The sequence below is a fragment of the Protopterus annectens genome, chromosome 8.part1 (genome assembly GCF_019279795.1).
Source record: "Protopterus annectens isolate FY-2018-M chromosome 8.part1, PAN1.0, whole genome shotgun sequence".
Lineage (NCBI taxonomy): Eukaryota > Metazoa > Chordata > Ceratodontiformes > Protopteridae > Protopterus > Protopterus annectens.
Window position 1 is genome coordinate 358102685 of NC_056742.1, and position 14628 is coordinate 358117312.

General features: G+C 35.0%; 1 protein-coding gene across 1 annotated transcript in view; it reads left to right on the top strand.

Moving 5' to 3' along the window:
• The window catches only part of LOC122810357 (putative sodium-coupled neutral amino acid transporter 8), a 572913-nt gene that overhangs the window by 194478 nt on the left and 363807 nt on the right, over window positions 1-14628 (top strand). Inside the window, exon 2 of the mRNA XM_044081938.1 lies at window positions 846-1044. Within this exon, the coding sequence (XP_043937873.1) occupies window positions 846-1044 (199 nt within the window). The remainder of the gene's footprint in view (window positions 1-845; window positions 1045-14628) is intronic.

Here is a 14628-nt window from a genome sequence, read left to right on the forward strand (position 1 = left end):
CCTCTAAGTTAAAAGGCTACTTCCCTTAAGAAAAGAAGAGCCTCTAACTAAAATGGCTTTTCCTAAAAGTAGAAATGAGGGACGGAAAAGGGGAAAGCTCTCTAATTTAAACAGGCTGCCGACAGGGATCACAAAGGCAAGATAGGCCCACAGAAATGATGGCCACAACAACAGCAGTAACAAACAGATGAAAGTTTGGGAGGGGGGTAGTAGAATATAAGAAAGTTAGACTAACACTACCAGTATACGAAAAACTATCAGAAAGCTATGACAATAATCAAAATTTTACACAAGAAAAAACTACTTAGCCTGAGCCAGCAGAAGACAATCTCGATGCTACAAGCAGCAAACGAGATCTTGGTTGCTACTGCTAGGAATGTTGGGATGGGGGTTAGCCTCGAGCCAGTAAAGAGTTTTCGAGCTATAGTATGTGGCCGAGTCAGGGCCGAGTTCGTCTCGAACCCAAACAGCAAGAAGGAAGATGAGATAGAGACAACATAACATCTGTTGTTAACAGCAAACAAGATCTGGGGAGATTTACTAGGGCATGATGTGATAGGGATACAGCCATGAGCCAGTGGAAGACCTCGAGCTTTTGTATCCAGTCGAGTCAAAACCGAGGATCAGTTCTGAACCCAACCAGATAAGAATGAAAGCGAGATGGACAACACACATGGACCGTTATGGTGAGTACATAACTTCTTTATTAGTAGCATTATGAACAGCTCTGTTTCTTTGCTCAACAATCTGTAGTATGATGCTTTTAATGTGGAGTGCATGCTTTCTGATGCTTCTAATGCTCCCAGTATAGTTCTAATTTTGTATTTCAAAATAATCTCTTTCAGGTCTCTCTCATTTTTCTGATCAGTGGCCTAGTAATGCTAGGCTATGCCTCATACATTAGCAAAGAGTCCACATACCAGGGAGTAGTGAAACAGCTCTGTGGTCCAGCCATTGGCAGACTGTGTGAAGTCAGCTACATTTTGAATATGTTCCTGGTTTGTGTGGCATTTCTTCAAGTAGCAGAAGATGAAGTTGGAAAATGTAAGTACTATTGAGCCTACAATTTGTGGCACCCTTATATTGACATATGACAATTACTAGGTCATGGCTTGTCATTAGCACTGGAATGTGGTATAACAGTCACATAAAGCTTTGATCTAACTCTACAGCTTTTTCTTGACCTCAGCCTGTACTAACAAGTGGAGTCACAGCCATGTCCCATACTAATGTTTTCCATCTTCAACAAGCTAATTAGAATAATATGTAATGTAAATTACTTTCTGGGTTCTTCAGAATGTAACTGGTGCTGTTTAATGTCTTTCTAAATGTCAGACAAGCAATGGAGAAGCATGCATAAATCTGAAAGGTACATTGCAGAATCGGATAAAGTCTATATCATTCACTTAATTTACTCACTATTTACTGAAGAAGCCATGGGCCTTGCTTATCAGCTTCCCCCACAGTACTATCAATCCTTCTAAAGATGGATTTTTGTCTTTCCCATACTGTTTTGAATTCAGACCTTTGGTCCTACTATAGTAAAATCATTTGCTACAGTCATCCACCACCCTTTTTGTGAAAAACTTCTAAATATTGTATTCTCCTGGATTCCCTTGATATACATTGAATGACATTTATACAGCTTAATAACATACATGAGACATTACCAAAAACAGTGTAATATCCAGTAGGCACCGACTAAAATCACAAGCCTTCCAATGTAAAACTGGTGAGATGTGTGCTTTGGCCTCAGTGCAAGATCATTGTTTATAAAGAGACCAAATGGTGCCAATCTTTGGGTAAAAGAAAGTTAGGAGAAAGATTATTACAGCAGATGTTCTCACATCTTTACTGATAAGCCTGGAGTAAAGCAGTGAGCTTAGAAATGTTTACTTTTTAAAATGTTTAGGGTGAGTTAACTCTCTTTACCTGAAATTCATCTGGCAGTCAGCACAGAGGATTAAAATTATGATCTGTTAAAAAAAAATGCGTTTTGGAGCCCAGAGTTGAACTTCTCAGCCTCCATGTGTCATTTGTATGACTCTAGGCAAATCAGATAACCTAAACGATACTCTGAGACAACTGGGAAATTGGACTGAACTCCTCAAAGGTTTCCTGACCACTTATCTAGTACTATCTATAAAGCATACCTATTACGCATAATTTCCTTCCTAGGGGAGCCAAACAAAAGACTTTACTGGAAAATGCTTTTATTAACTTAATGCAGCAAACCGTGCCACTATTAATTTAAAAATAGAAATGCTGATGTTCTCTTAAACTGAAAGTTAGCAGTTAGAGTGGTGATGGGACTGGAAATGGAGTGTGCAAGTGCTTTGCACAATAAGAACATAGATTGTAATTGTCAAAAATGTTATTTTGTTTGCCATCTACTTTCTGTTATCCATATTGGATAGATAATAATGACATTAAGCAGTAGACAGTGTGACAGAAAATTTGCAAAGATTTTTTTCAGGGGAAAGTGTGAGGATTGTTCCAGCGATGTGCTATAATTGTCAGAAAAGCCCAGAGTCATGACAAAGAAACCTGAAAACACGCTGCACTGCTGCTTTCTAAATGGATATATGTGTTTTCATTTTATTAGTGCCTTGAGTGTAATTTGTATTTAAATGCTGAACATTCTGATACAGTCTTTTTTGAACAGTACATAACAAAGTGGATCAAACAAAATTCAATTAAAATATATGGACATTTTGCTTTTGGAAATGAGCAGAAAGGTAAAAGTGTATATTCATTAGAAGCTGACAGATATAGGGCATAGGGAAAAGCTCTACAAAGTTCCCTTAAATGAAATTCTATCAACTGAGTAAATAGAAAGATCATCGTGAACATAGAAATATCATTTTGCTTGTGTCAAGCATCCCTGCATGCCCACTGTTTACTAATTCTGAAAACAGTCCATCCTAAGAGCAAACAGTAGAGAAAACAGAATAGTCAACAGTATGATAAATTATTCACATCCCTACTTCCAGAGTTATGCAATCTTGGTAATAAAATGGCACAGTAAAATAAATATGCTAAAGACCCATAAACATGTAATGCTTCACTCCCATTAAAACATGCAAAGCACTATAAATGTCTTAAAAATATAGCACAGCCACTCAGCCTGTTGGAGCCATAACAGTACTTTATGAAAATATTTGTTTACCTTTTGAATGCTTGAGCTGTCATTTCTCACTTGCAATGAGATAGGGTGCTTCTGTATAGGGATCTAGTTAGCATAACAGGTTGCCATTAAAATCTTTTGGGAAGAGCACCTCCTTGGCCAACTTCAAAAGGAACCTTGACAATTGGCTGGGAAATAAGAAATTCACCCTGGGGATCACGTCAGTTGCCCTACTAGACAGGGGTCCAGGGAAGTAAATATTGTGGGAAGAAATAACAAACTAGTAAAACTAGTAAAACCAAACTAGTAAACCATCCACTAAATGTCCCATCCCTCCAGAATCTACTCCAACCCTATCGCACCACCAGACCACTAAGATCCAGCAACAAAAATCACTTGCAGATCACTAAAGCCAATAACTCTGCTGGTGAAGCACTATTCTCTTGCGCCATAGCCAAATTATGGAACTCACTCCCAACCACAATTGCCTCCGTACCATCATGCACCCACTTCAAAACTTTACTAAAAGCACACTTAAAAACATGCTGGCTATGCCCTTGCAACTCCCACTCTAATATCATCCACCCCATCCAACCACTACCTTTCTTTCCACTCCACTAACTACCTTGATTATAGCAAGCTCAGATGCTCATAAGCCTAGTACTTATTATACAGTAGGAACTTCTCATTGTAACATTTGTTAATGTCTGTTATGTACTTCACAGATAAAGATTCTAGTTGTCTACTGATGTATTATGTTCTTCATCTGTAAATATGTTGTAAGTAATGCCTATGTTAAATTGTTAATCGCTATGTAATCCAGTGTAACTACTGTCTGTTTATTTTAACTGTGGAGCTTTTCTCCCCGGGCCTCCGCTGAAAATGGACCTATGTCCAGTCAGACACTCCTGGTCAACAAATTTAAATAAATAATAATAAATAAATAAATAAACAAATATCTGAGGGATTGTTTGGCTAGGCTTGTATAGGCCCTAGGGCCGATAGCCTAGTATCAACCTATGAACCTATAAGAGAGGGAGGGAGGGAGAAAAGAATCTCTAAGATCCTAGCAGTAGAGAGCCATTGAGCAGGTAAATGTAGAAAAAAAAACTGTTTCCTAATGCTTCTTGAGTACACTCATAAAATCAAGAGTAATAGATGGTCAGTGGTATAAGGTGTTTTTTTTACAGAAGGTTTTTTATATGCTCGAGGTTTATGTTAGGTGTCTTACTAACGCGTGCTGAGCATTGTGGTTAATTAGTTAATTGGCTGTTTGTTTGATTGTTATAAATACTTGACTTAACTTGCTTGAATTTTGTCTGAGGAAGGAGAGACATTGTTCCCTCCGAAAGCGCTAATAAACTTGTGTTTAAGTCAACAAAGTTCCTTGTGACTGCTCTTCTACAACCTCGCTTTTTTGTTTTTATACAGTTTGTTAGTTTTTTGAGTTTGTATAAGATGGGTCAAGCAGGATGGAAATGGGGAACTAAAGAAATTTTGAAAAGAAGTGAAAGTATTTACTACTTAAAATGCAGCAACTAAAGATCTCATAGGAAAGACAAGTTGTTTATATTTGCAGTACAGTAGATTATAATGCTGATGTAACTCAACAGCACTTCTCAGATAATGGCACCATTTCCCTGTGACACTTCTTATCCCTTCATGAAAGACTTGGACAAACCTAAAAACACCATGTATTCAAAATATTTACTTAATGCACTATTATGATCTGGATCATGGTGAATGCAGAAAGATAAGCCAGCTTGTACATTTGATGGAAAAGTAATGGAGAAAGAAAAACAATTTACAGAGACAAATTTATCTGCATGAGCAGAAGAGGATCTGTTTTTGTGCAGTGAACAAATTACCAGTATAAATTTTTTTAATGAGAAGATCCAGTGTTACTTTATTGTCTAACTTTTCAAAACATGGCTATACAGTACATTAAGGGCTGCATATAAAATATGCAACACCACTTATTCCCTTTGCTATTTTTGTCTATTTATAACTTCCACGCAATATAGTTACTGTTACTTTCTTGTCTTGCATTATGGACAAAATTGTTTGGGCTCAAAAAAGGAAAAAAAAAAATGACCCCTGATGGTCCAGTCATTATGCTCTGTTGGACGACCTTTGCTTTAGTATAGTTTGTGTGTCTATGCATATAAAAATTAAATATGTATACATATATTAAATGAGATATGATTATTACAGGTGCTTTTATTTCTCCTAGATGGAAATAACGTATGTTGTGCATTTATGCAATCATAAGGCTTGCTCTACTGTAGACTATAAAAAATATCACAAAGAGGGAATGTAGAAAAGAAGATTAGTAAAGTAGAAGTTAAAAAAAAATCGAAGTTGAAGTTATGGAGTGCCTGCGAAGTGAAGGATTTGGTGTAGAAGGTTTAACACAGGTTACATCACAGCATGATGGAATGAGTCCCCAAAGTAAGGAGAAACAGGAAGAACAGGAGACATCTGAGGAAGAAATATGGACATGGGAAAGAAAAATATTTAATATGATGTAATATTTATGCAAAGGAGAAAGCAAAACTAATCAGTACAAAAAGAGCAGCACCAAAGATATTTGAAGAGAAATACATGCAAAGGAATCCCGGCATGGAAAATTTTACAATACAAAAAAATAAGAAGACAAAGAGGGAAAGTAGAAAAGAAGATCAGTAATGGAGAAGTTAAAGAAATAGAAAGTGAAGTTATGGAGTACTTGCGAAGTGAAGGATTCAGTGTAGAAAATCTAACTCAGAAAGCGCCACAGTGGGATAGAGCAATAGACATCCAAATTAAGAAGAAATCAGTGGAATGGGAAGCAACTGATCAGTTGCCATATGAAGATACTTTGGAGCCTTCCAGAGGAAACCAGTATAAATGTTCACTTGAAGCTGGACAGCAAGGGAAGGAACAGGAAACTGTGGCAACTCTGACACAGTCAATGGTGAGGAGTGATAGGCCAGTGAGTTCCCGTATGACAGAGCAATGGATGACACAGGATGAAATTGAAGAGAATTTGCCACAGGAAGATACTAGATAACTTTCTATAGAATGCCCGCAGAAAATAGAGAACAAAAAATGTGCACTCAGTTTAGAAGAAAATTAGCTAAGAGAACAGTTGTGTGATTTAATAGAGACAGATTGATAGATATATTAAGATTAGTGAAAGAAATAGACAGGAGAAGATCAATAAAACCCAAAAATTAGAAGTTTGATAAAACAAATGAACACAGTAATTAGGTCTGTCCATAGCGATCCATGCGATATAACAGAAGTAAACAGGATATATTACTGTGCAGCTAAATTAATAACAGATAAAATTCTATCACAAGAACACAGGGTACTAAGGGAAAGGATAGACATGATGAAAGCAATGAGCAGTATTATAATAGATCAGAATTTAGCATGCACTATCGCAAGTAATAAACTAAAAATGTCAATACAGGCAGAAAAATTTAGAAGATACACAGATAAATATAAAAGAAAAGTAAAAAATAAGCAATTTATTGAAGACCCAAAAAAATTTTACAGAAAATTAGAAAAGAAGGTAAAAGGTATTGAAAGATCACCCCCCAAAAAAAAGAAGAAACAGATACATTTTGGAGAAGTATTTATGAAGATTCTGTGGAACATAACAAAGATGCTAACTGGATAGAAGAAGTAAAAGAAAATAAAAAGTTCAAAAGTACAGGATATGAAATGGAATGAAGTAACAGCCAGAGAGACTGAAACAAAGTTAAGAACAGCCTCCAATTGGAAAACTCCAGGTCCAGATGCAGTACCTAACTTCTGGGTAAAAGTATTAACATCTTTGCATGAAGATTTAGCCATGAGTAAGAACTATTTATATGCACACCCCAGACAGACACCAACCTGGCTAACAACAGGAAAAACAATGCTTGTATTTAAGAGTGAACCTGCAAGCTACCTAAAAATTATAGACTAATAACTTGCCTTACAACAATGTATAAACTATAGACTGGAACTGATGCCTATAGAGTTTATAGTCATTTAGAAGAAAACTCAATTATGGTAATAGAACAAATGGGCAAGAAAAGAAAGTCATATGGAACAAAGGATCATTTGTTGTTAAATAAAGGCAAAGTGGAAAACTGTAAAAAGGGGAAGAATCTAAATATGGCATGGATTGACTACAAAAAAACATTTGACAATATCCCAAATTCATGGATAAGAGTGCTTAAAAATGTATAAGATACACCCTACATTGATAAATTACATCACACCGACCATGAAACAGTGGCAAACCACTTTGCAGTTAAGCCATGATAAAGGACAAATTATTATTCCAGTGATAAAAATCCAAAGGGAGATATTCCAAGGTCACTCTCTGTCACTGTTGCTCTTTTGCCTTGCACTTAACCCATTAAGCTGTCTGCCCAACAGATTAGGTCATGGCTATAATTTGGCTTCTAGAAACCAAGACTATATATTCCCCACTCTAAAGGAGGTATGGGCCTCCTTGAAATTGATTACATGTATAGATCTGCAGCTGTAGGACTGCATACATATCTGCTGACCTCACAAGATCCAAACACAGTGTAAGTTTTAATACACGAGGAGAATAAGTCTAAGATGATGTCCCTGCTTAGTTTAGCTGATGCATCTTGACGTCAAGTGGGAATGGAAATCAAACCAGAAGTAGGGAAAACTCTGGCAGCAACTGAATGTGCCAAACAAACAAAAGAAAGAATATAAGGCGAGGGACCAGATGAGAAGGCAAGAAATGTGGAAAATGCATAAATATAGTTGCAAAATTTAGGAAACTATTGGAACAACCTTTATGTTGATCAGGATCAAACGCAGGGATGGTTAAGGAGAGGTGTATTTAAAACAAAAGATGAAAGGTTAATATTGGCAGCCCAAGATAGTGGGCTACATACATGTTGGTTTACAAAGTCCATTGAACATGTGGGAGAAACAGACACATGTATGTTTTTTTAAAACAGAACTGGAAACAGCCACACATCTTGTAACTGTTTGTGATATACTAATGGCAGAAGGACTGTATACTGAAAGGCATAACAATGTGGCAAGACTGTTGCATTGGGGATTGTGCAAACATTATGGTATTGAAGTGGCTGAAAAACATTGGAAACATGAGCCACAAACCATCATAGAAAACGAAGATTATATCATATGGAATCACCCATCACTAACATTTCAAAGATAGATGCAAGAAAACCAGATATAGTAGTCCATGCAAAGAAGACAAACGTAGCATTGATTATTGAAATTGCTACACCCAGTAACTACAGTGTCTTACTTACAGAGAGACACAAAGTCCTAAAATACCAGGAATTTTAGGCAGAAATGAGAGCAGTGTGGAAGAAAGATTCCCAGACAGTTCTGTAGTAGTAGGGGTAATGGTTCTTATAAAACAAGGATTTACAATCATACTTGGATATGTTACCAATACATGTAACTCCATACGAATTGCAGAAGTCATTACTGGGCACATTGCAGGTGCTGTGAACACTTTTTGCTAACATCAAAGATTGAAACAATACTAATTTCATAAACTTTAATTGTACTTTGACATAAGAATGGGGTCTATTTCCATCATGGTATTAGAACTCAAAAGACTTGGAGAAATTAAAAAAAAATAGACTATAACAATTGTACAGTTAAATATTTGCCCTATGAAAATATTTGTTCACTTTGACTTGCTTGAGCTGGCATTCCTCAAATGTGTTTACTTGAAGCGCATTTCCAATTCACAGTTATCATAAAGAGTGATCACTGTTTTTATGCTGCAAGAATGATCATCTAGGAGTTGTAACATTTACATATTTGCACAGAGTCCCTTTCTCCTCGAGTACATATGTTTAGGACCTGAACTTGTACATACACTCAAACCTCTCAACCTCTTAGAGCAAGAAATCTGGAAAAAAGCCTTGAATAAAAGTGGGTCAAAGGCCCAAAAATAGGGACAGTTTTTAAATATTGCTCTTATTATTCTATTATTTTATTCTGTTATTTTTGTTTTACTTGGATTGCTTGTCTGTGTGCTTAATAAAGGATTTTCGACTGGAAACAGACTGTTTACTCTGCTGGGATTACTCTTGAATACTTTATATTTTTTTTATTATTTTTTGACTTAGGGCGAGTATAAGTTCGCTACTGCTACTACCATTGTCTGATCTTATTAATATAGAATGATTAACTATATATGTGTGTATATATATATATATATATATATATATATATATATATATATATAGATACATATAAATATTTAGATTTATATATATATATATATATATAAGTATATATATATATATATATATATATTTATATATATATATATATAAGTATATATATATATATATATATATATATATATATACATATACATATATATAAATAAAAATCTCCCACACAGAAAAGTTTCTTACAGTGTTTTATTTTTGAACACACTATACTTGTTTAGTGGATTACTTGAGAATTTGGGGATACCATGGTGATTACTTGTTTTTAAATACTGCTCTTACAAACTTAGAAAGTTGATAGAATAACATGCTTTGCATTGGCATGAATTTTCTGAAGGATATGAAGTCTGGAACTCAAATGTCTATCATTATTTTTTAATGTTAGTCTTGAATGATTTGCCACTAATTTGCCAAAAGCCACAGTTTTATGAAAACGTACCAAAAATATGAGGCAAAATCTGGACAAGCTGTGAAAATCTGTACAATTGAGAGGTATGTACACACTTATGGTAACAGTCATATTTACAACTTGTAAATTTCATGCTGACATAGAGGCTCAAAAATAAAACTTTTATCACTGATAATGCACATATGAGCATATGCGTTTGGCAAAGAGATCTTAATGGAATTTTGTAGACTATATAAGACTGTAAATGAGGCCGTCGATTATGTTGTGTAATTAAATGCATTCTGATTTTAAAGTATCTAAATCTGTTCTGCATTTCGGAAAAGCTATTATCTAACTTAAGCAGTTTATGAGCCCCTGCTTAAATTGACAACGTACTAGAAACAGAATAGTCATTATTATCAAAAACTAATATTCTGATATTAGATGTCTGTGCAACTTTTGGGGTTTGGTATCAGGCCTGTAATTGTTCAATCTTTTCTGTTCTGAAAGAGTATCTGCAGACACTGAAAATAGGTAGAAAGGACCCTGAAAAGTAACTAAATTCAGTCAAAAACCTGGACATCTAATTAGTATAAAGTCTGAATGCCAAATACCATATAACTCTACACTTCCAGTAGTAATGTGAGGTGCTACTCAAAAACATGTTTAAAAAACAGACTGACAAAAATGATGGAAAAATCGAAGTAGATTATCAATGAAACAGTGTAAGATCTATAAACTTTAATGAACTGCATTGCAAAATCTGCCAAACAATGCTATTTATTTTTGCTTTAAAGAAAGGAAGATGTAAGAGAAGCACCCTGTTTTTTTAAATGATCAGTGCCAATAGTGGGTCATGTAGTGTGGTTTTCTGTGTACTAGGCAGCTTCAAAAATCATGTGTGATAAAAATATCTGAAGGGGTAAATCAAGCCTGAAATTAAAAACATGCCCCCAAAAACAGGTACATCATGTGCAAGGGTAAATTAGGCCTGAAAAATACTAAAATCACATCTGAGGTTTCGTTAAAGCTGGAAGGTATATTATTATCCTTCTTTAGTTGATAGTAGATAACTGGAGCTACAATTACTACTAAAAAGATAATTATTTGATTATTAGATGAACCTGTCAAATTATGTTTGTTTACATACAAATTGGTAGGCCAAAAATATCTTTTATGCAAGACTGTGTCAGCAAAGAACAGTCCCAAAAGAAAATATTCAGCCTTTTCAGCAGTACACTGCAGAAGTTTTGTGATACGTCATCCACTTAAGGTGAAGAATAGACTGGTTTTATATTTTATGTAAAAGTAGTACAGTTATAGCTTTAAAAATGCTTGGCCATTTTATTAAAGATTATGCTTGACCTGAGGAATTCAGGATTACTAGTACTTAGATGATCAGCATTTCTGGATCATGAATGTTTTATCTCTGCTCTGTAAAGTAGAGAGGCACAGGGTCTTTTTTTTTTATTTCTCACTGTTACCATCTATGTACCTAGAAAATAAAAAGATTCTGGCCAAGATGCTGAAATGGGGTCTTCTAAGGGAATGATACATGTAGGTAAGCATGATTATTTTTATTCAGATATGATAAAACAGGATTTGCTGAAATTATAGGGAAATTTTTAGACATTAACACACCCCACCTCAAGGGTCAACTAGGTTTTCTAGTTTCGCTTTTCTGATACCAGAGGATATGGTGAAAAAGATTTGTTTCTTATTTTTTTTTATCAAATTTAGTTTTGGTAAACAGCTGTAGGCTACTTGTTTGATAAAGTTCAGTGCAGAGACTGAGTTAATGAACTTCAATTATATGCATGTGATCTTGCTTCTACAGAAGTCATAGGCTTCATACTGGATATATGACGGGTATTGTATCTGTGTATTAATTTAATAAGCCTCTTAATATGAAGTGGTGGCAGAGTGGAGAAATCTGCCCAAACTGAAGAAATAATGTATGGAAGTGAATAAATATATTTGCTTTTAAGACTGTCTTTGGACCAAAATAATTTTAATTGAAAATATGTCTAAACTCCTTACACCATGAATATAATTACAAGGAAATTTGGCAGAAAAATGAAAGACTTATGGACCAGAAGTTTAATGTATTCCTCACTGCATGTAAATTTGGTGAAAAATAGAGATCCAAATTAAGGAGAAATCAGTGGAATGGGAAGCAACTGATCAGTTGCCATATGAAGATACTTTGGAGCCTTCCACAGGAAACCAGTATAAATGTTCACTTGAAGCTTGACAGCAAGGGAAGGAATAGGAAACTGTGGAAACTCTGACACAGTCAATGTTGAGGAGTGATAGGCCAGTGAGTTCCCATATGAAAGAGCAATGGATGACACAGGATGAAATTGAAGAGAATTTGCCACAGGAAGATACTAGAGAACTTTCTATAGAATGCCCGCAGAAAATAGAGAAGAAAAAATGTGCCCTCAGTTTAGAAGAAAATTAGCTTAGAGAAGAGTTGTGTGATTTAATAGAGATAGATAGATAGATAGATAGATTAAGATCAGTGAAAGAAATAGACAGCAGAAGATCAATAAAACCTACAATGTCGAAAGTTTGATAATACAAATGAACACAGTAATTAAGTCTGTCCATAGCAATCCATGCGGGGAGTGCCTTCTGTGTGGAGTCTACATGTCCTCCCCAAGGTTGGGTGGGCGTTCGAAAGACATGCGTAAATGGGCGTGCCTTCGTTGAATGTTGAACGTCGAGCTGGCACCTCAGCGTTTGTGAAAGTCTACTGCCAATCATTAGCGGACCAGAGTTCCGCTGTGGCAACCCCTAACTGGGAAAAGCCGAAAGACAAACAACAACAAACAGGATATATTACTGTGCAGCTAAATTAATAACAGATAAAATTCTATCACAATAACACGGGTACTAAGGGAAAGGAAGGGGTAGAAATTGAATACCAGCATGGAAGTACTGAATAGAGAAAACTATAAAGCAATTAAGGCAAGAAGTGTCACCGAGTATAGAAGAGGGAACAGATAAACAAAAATATGATAAAAACAATGCGCAGTATTACAATAGATCAGAATTTAGCATGCACTATCGCAAGTAATAAACGAAAAATGTCAACACAGGTAGAAATATTTAGAAGATACACAGATAAATATAAAAGAAAAGTACAAAATAAGCAATTTATTGATGACCCAAAAAGGTTTATAGAGAATTGGAAAAGAAGGTAAAAGGTTTTGAAAGACCATCAGAAAAAAAGAAGAAATAGATATATTTTGGAGAAGTATTTATGAAGATTCTGTGGAACATAACAAAGATGCTAACTGGATAGAAGAAATAAAAGAAAGAATAAAAAGTTCAAAAGTACAGGATATGAAATGGGATGAAGTAACAGCCAGAGAGACTGAAACAAAGTTAAAAACAGCCTGTAATTGGAAAACTCCAGGTCCAGATGCAGTACCTAACTTCTGGGTAAAAGTATTAACATCTTTGCATGAAGATTTAGCCATGAGTAAGAACTATTTATATGTACACCCCAAACAGACACCAACCTGGCTAACAACAGGAGAAACACAAAAACAACAAGCTCCAAAAAGCAAAAACTGGAATACTGGAATACAACACAAGCAGCACAAACTGTTTGAATGTCTTTAATTCTTCTGGTACCTCGGCCTTCGCCTTCTCATGGAATACATTTTATGAATCAAACAACACCCCTTTTATAACACATCTATGTCATTTGCATAAATAATTTATTCAATAAAACTGTTAAACAGTGAACCAGATTGCTTCAATGACATTTTCACTATAAAATTTCTAACTTCACCTTTATAATCTCATACTTCTTGTCAAATACAAGATGTGGTGCATTGAACATATACAAATTTTAAATTTCAAATTTTCTTCCATGAACAAGACATTTTTTCATTACAAAACATTAATTATAATAAATGCACTCCATCTCATATGTGTTTAAGCATGCCCTTGCTTTGAATGCATATAATAATTAATTACAAATATGGAACTTGAATACAAATTTTTTTCTATAAAAATATATTTTATATTTCCATATTCATACCATTTGGAAAAAGAGTTTTATAATTTAGAATAAATCTGGATTCCATTTCCAATAACCTATTGTAAAAAACTGCGTCATCACCAAAGCTCTTAGGTTTCCCCAAAACACAAAAAATGAATACTTCAGGAACCCCCTTGTGCTGTTCACAAAAGTGCTTGGCCACCGGACTGTCCAATCTTTTGTGCCTAATGTCACCCAAATGTTCCAGAATTCTGAGTTTGACATTTCTGCTGGTTTGACCAATGTACCATTTTGGTTTGGCACAACCACACCCTATAACATAAACTACCCCAGTAGAATTGCAATCGAAATATTCCAGAGCCCTGTAAGATACATTATTAATTTTTGTTCCATCTAAACTTCTGACTTTGGAACATACTTTGCAATTCCCACATCTATAGGTCCCTTTCTTAATACTGTCTTTACGTGTTTTTCTGATATTCAATATTTCTTTTAAATTAGAATATCTGCCATAAGAAAAGGTCATTTTAGTTGGAAATAATTTTCCCACCTTGTCATCTCTGGTGACAATAGGCCATAATTTTGAGATTGTCTCTCTCAAAATACAAGAAAAATGTGAATATTTGGTAACAAAGAATATCTTTTCTTTTGACTCTTCCCCCTCAACTCTTTCCATCTGTGCATTTGGACATCCATTCCTATGCAATCGACCCTTCCTAACAGTATTCCTTAAACCCAATTCCTGTTCTACTTTAATTCTAGCTGATTTGATTTTTTCTTTAGAATAACTTCTTTCACTAAGTTTTCTCTCAATTTTATCAAACTCCATATCAATCCTTCCAAGTTCAGATGT